Source organism: Sinocyclocheilus grahami, unplaced genomic scaffold (assembly GCF_001515645.1).
Source record: "Sinocyclocheilus grahami isolate Dianchi unplaced genomic scaffold, SAMN03320097.WGS_v1.1 scaffold3.1, whole genome shotgun sequence".
NCBI classification, from domain to species: Eukaryota; Metazoa; Chordata; class Actinopteri; order Cypriniformes; family Cyprinidae; genus Sinocyclocheilus; species Sinocyclocheilus grahami.
Genome location: NW_015505182.1, coordinates 1,433,101 through 1,437,104, shown reverse-complemented (window position 1 = coordinate 1,437,104; position 4,004 = coordinate 1,433,101). Strand labels below are relative to the sequence as shown.

At 33.5% G+C, this 4,004-nt stretch overlaps 1 protein-coding gene across 1 annotated transcript in view; it reads right to left on the bottom strand.

The window, feature by feature from the left end:
• The window catches only part of LOC107563252 (DEP domain-containing mTOR-interacting protein), a 14,021-nt gene extending 10,683 nt beyond the window's left edge, over window positions 1-3,338 (bottom strand). Inside the window, exons 1-3 of the mRNA XM_016248104.1 lie at window positions 3,286-3,338; window positions 2,952-3,130; window positions 2,670-2,793 (exon numbers count right to left, since the gene is read on the bottom strand). Coding sequence (XP_016103590.1) covers window positions 2,670-2,793; window positions 2,952-3,130; window positions 3,286-3,338 — 356 coding nt within the window. The remainder of the gene's footprint in view (window positions 1-2,669; window positions 2,794-2,951; window positions 3,131-3,285) is intronic.
• Window positions 3,339-4,004: the final 666 nt, after the last annotated feature.

Sequence of the window (4,004 nt, the reverse complement as noted above, 5' to 3'; positions counted from 1 at the left end):
ACTCTATAATGTTATATATATATATATATATATATATATATATATATATATATACCGAAAATTTTCCATCATTATTGATGGAATTTTTTTAGCAGTTACGGAAAAATCTGAAGGCCGTCTATCATTTTGATAAATTACACTGATCTATGGTCATTTATAACTGTAATTCCCACCCCTGTCCAGTTAGTGGCGAGTGCGCTTCAGTGTGGCAGCAGAGCGCGGGATCATCAGCTCCAAAACAAAAATCTAGGGATTGTCCGATACCTCTTATTTTATTTTAGATCCGATACCGATATTTTCAAGCCCAGTATCGTCGATATCGATACCGATACTTATAAACTAAATTGATCTTTTAAATTATTAAAAGAATATAATCAGTAATTATACTCACTTAATATTAGATTTTAAAACCACGTTTTTAACTTTTGTTTACACTGTCAAAAATAAAATATCCTATAATTGTATTTTAGCCCTTTACTGGGGCAGTAACCTCAAAGGTGCAACTATACCCCTAAAAGGGAGCATATTAGTACCATACAAGTATGCATGCTTTAAGGATAGATAAGTTACAAAGGTGCACCTTTGAGGGTACTTCATGAAAAATAAACATGGTGTTACATAAGTACTAAAATGTATTATTATTACAGTCACCTACTGTCCTGAGCGGCAGCGCGTCCTCCTGAGCGCGTTCTCAACAGCAGGCACGTGAGGCGTCTTTTTCTTCTTGCTTTACGGTGGATCGCAGACTTATCGCTCAGAACGCGCTCAGGAGGATGCGCTGCCGCTCTGGACAATTCGGACATTGCGTGAATCAGAGGTAAAAAACGATATAAATACTGTTCAGTTTCTTGCACAGACCGATCGTTTTGTGTCTTTACACATCAATAAAGCGTTATAATTTGGTTTTGTTCGTGTATGTTTTTTTTTTTTACTCTCAAAGCCGTGATTCCCATTCACCTCCATTATAAGACTGACAGACTGGAACGGTTTGAGTTTAAAATCTTAGTTTGTGTTCTACTGAAGAAACAAAGTCACCTACATCTTGAATGCCCAGCAGATAAACATCAAATTTTCATTTTTGGGTGAACTTTAAGCTTTGCATAATGCATGATGCTGTTTTGTTCATAATTGTTTATGCAATTTACGAAATTATATTTGATTTTTATTAGTTAATTTAGACCTAATGTACGGTTTTTAAAGACAATTTAAATGCGCTGTTATTTTGCTCATTGCGCCCTCCTGTGGCCTCGGGAGACAAGACAAAATTTTCATTAAAACCTATTTAATCTGCATATAAAACATTAGAAATTAGATATTTAATTTTTATTTTGTGTTTGATTGTTAAAATAAATAATATTTGTTGTTTGTCTCAATACATTGGGTTAACTAAAAAAATACAGTGGTTAAATAAAAAAAAAATTATATTGCTCTTTGTTTTAAAAAAGGTTATAAAAGTTGTCAATAATTATCGATACCGAACGATATGAAACATTATATAAAAAAGAAATTCTATTGCTCTTTGTTTTAAAAAAGGTTATAAAAATTGTCAATAATTATCGATACCGAACGATATGAAACATTATATCGTTGATACATTTTTTTGCTATATCGCCCAGCCCTAGGAGGCGCACATACTATATGTAGGCTACGGGTCATTCATCAACTGGAAACAGCATAGATTGAGATTTAAGAATCGACATTGGTTCATAAAAATTCAAAAGTATCTATTTAAATCTATATTTTTTTTTACCCAGCCCTAGCATGTTTTGTTTTTAGTGGCCTCTGCTGTCACTGCGGGGTGTGGTGGTGAACATGAAAAGTGAGGCGCAGTCTCTGTTCATTTGTTCTCTTCATAAATAAATAAATAAATGCATAAGCCTAAATGCTCGTCCTGTAGGTTCATTATTAGAAACGAAAATGTGAACAAAAATACAAGCAATTAAATTTAATAAGTGTTATTATAATTAAAATATGAAAATTAAAATGATGGGTAATAATAGATTATGACGGAATTTTTATGACCCTGTCCATCAAAATGACGGGCAATGTTAAAGTCTACGCAACCTCTGATTTGAACTCTGAATTGCGATTATTAATTACGATGATCACAATTTACATTGAATGATGTTTATACCATTGTTTGATGCAACTGCATGCCGTATTTTTATATGAAAATAAACAAGCTGAAAACACTCTAACTGAAAAACCTTTAGTGCTTTTCTATAGTATTAAGCCTCAAATGTCAAATATACATCGGATTGGTTTCTTCTTTAAATTATAAAAAAAGTAAAAATATGAATGTATTAAAATGTTACACTAAAACGAAAACTAAAACAATGGAAAAACCCTTAAGATAACATGTAGAAAGAAAAAACATATCTTGAGCGTGCAGAATAACATAAGCATCCATAATTGCAATTGCGATTAGAAATTTGATTAATTGTGCAGCCCTAATGTATATTATAGTAGGTTTACGGTCTTTGGGGAAAGTAGCTTAAAGACCCCTAAACAACAAATTGCACTTGGTGGCAGATATAATATATAGTAGACAATTATTATTATGTCATAATAATACAATTCTTAATGCAATTAAAACTTACTTCAAAAATAAGTAGCCTACCAAATTAACATTTAAAACTTTTTTTACACTTCCTAAGAAAATGTCTTACTGTTCATACAGCCTCTGTCCACGCATGAAGATCTTAACCTCTATGTTGAAAGGAAATGTGCCATCATCCTTTGTGAATCTGTATAAGTATTGGGCGTCTTTAAACACGGGCCACTTATCACACACTATAAAGATGAAAAGATGGTAAAGTATACAATCTGTTTTCTCAAACATTAAGAGTCAAATAAATGGGTCCTAATATGAGTCAACAGAGAAAGAAAACAGATATGACCTTGTTGTGTCACACGCTTTGTTATTTGGTGTACAGTAAATAATATTGTACCGTGATGAATGATACCATGGTCCATGAGGTGCTGCATGAGCTGGACTGCAGTCTCTCGATCAGGCACTTCTTTATGAGCTATCAGCCAGTCAATAAGCTCCTGAGCCACAAAACAATTTGGGTATGTTCGCAAATGGTGTCTGCGGTCCTTGATCAACTTGCTATCATGTAGTCGCAATCTTCAAAATCAAGATGGTTGTATTAGCAACCATTAGTATGGAAACATTAAGAATATTACCTACTGTATAACAGAATAATGTTTCAATATATAACAAATAATTAAATATTTAAAGTCTTGAAGTGTGGTGAGATTAACTTTGTTAATATAGCTTACCTTAGCTGCTCTCCGGCAATCATTACCTCAGCCTTTTTGTGTCTTGTCATCATTGTACTTTGAATGTTTCCCAGTAGATCCATGGATGTTCTGTCAAGTCTCTGCTTCTGTGCACTTGTTTCCTTCACTTTATTGGTGCTTTTGTGTTTACTAAATATTCAGCAGACCGAGGTACCAGTTCTTCAATACTGTGAATGTTGTGTATACAAATATATTCCCTCTCTACATCCTTGTTACAAGCACTTTAAACATTGTTCCAGGTTTTGGGTGATGTGACAGCCAAGATTTTCCTGACAAAACATTTAAAGGTAGTTGCACTGATGCTGTCTTAACTGTTGATCTTTAAATGTAAAAATTACTTGCCGTATCGGAAATTGGAAAACATATCAGCAGCTTCACATAATGGCCACATGGTGTCGGTAAAAGAGTTAACAGAGAAACATACAGTCATACCACATGAGATTTCGGAGGATCTTGGACTGAGATAATCACTTAGTTTTGGACTCGGGTCCAAATACCATCTTAACTTATATTGGCTCATCTTAAAATTGCTTCCGTTTAGAGATATATTTTAACTTTAGTTTTTTCAGTATCGCTTATCTTACATTACACTGTCTTGTTACAGTTACTCGGTCTTGTTTCTGACAATGTTTGCTGAGGGGAGAGAAGACATAGTGTGTGTGTGTGTGTGTGTGTATGTGTGTATATATATATATATA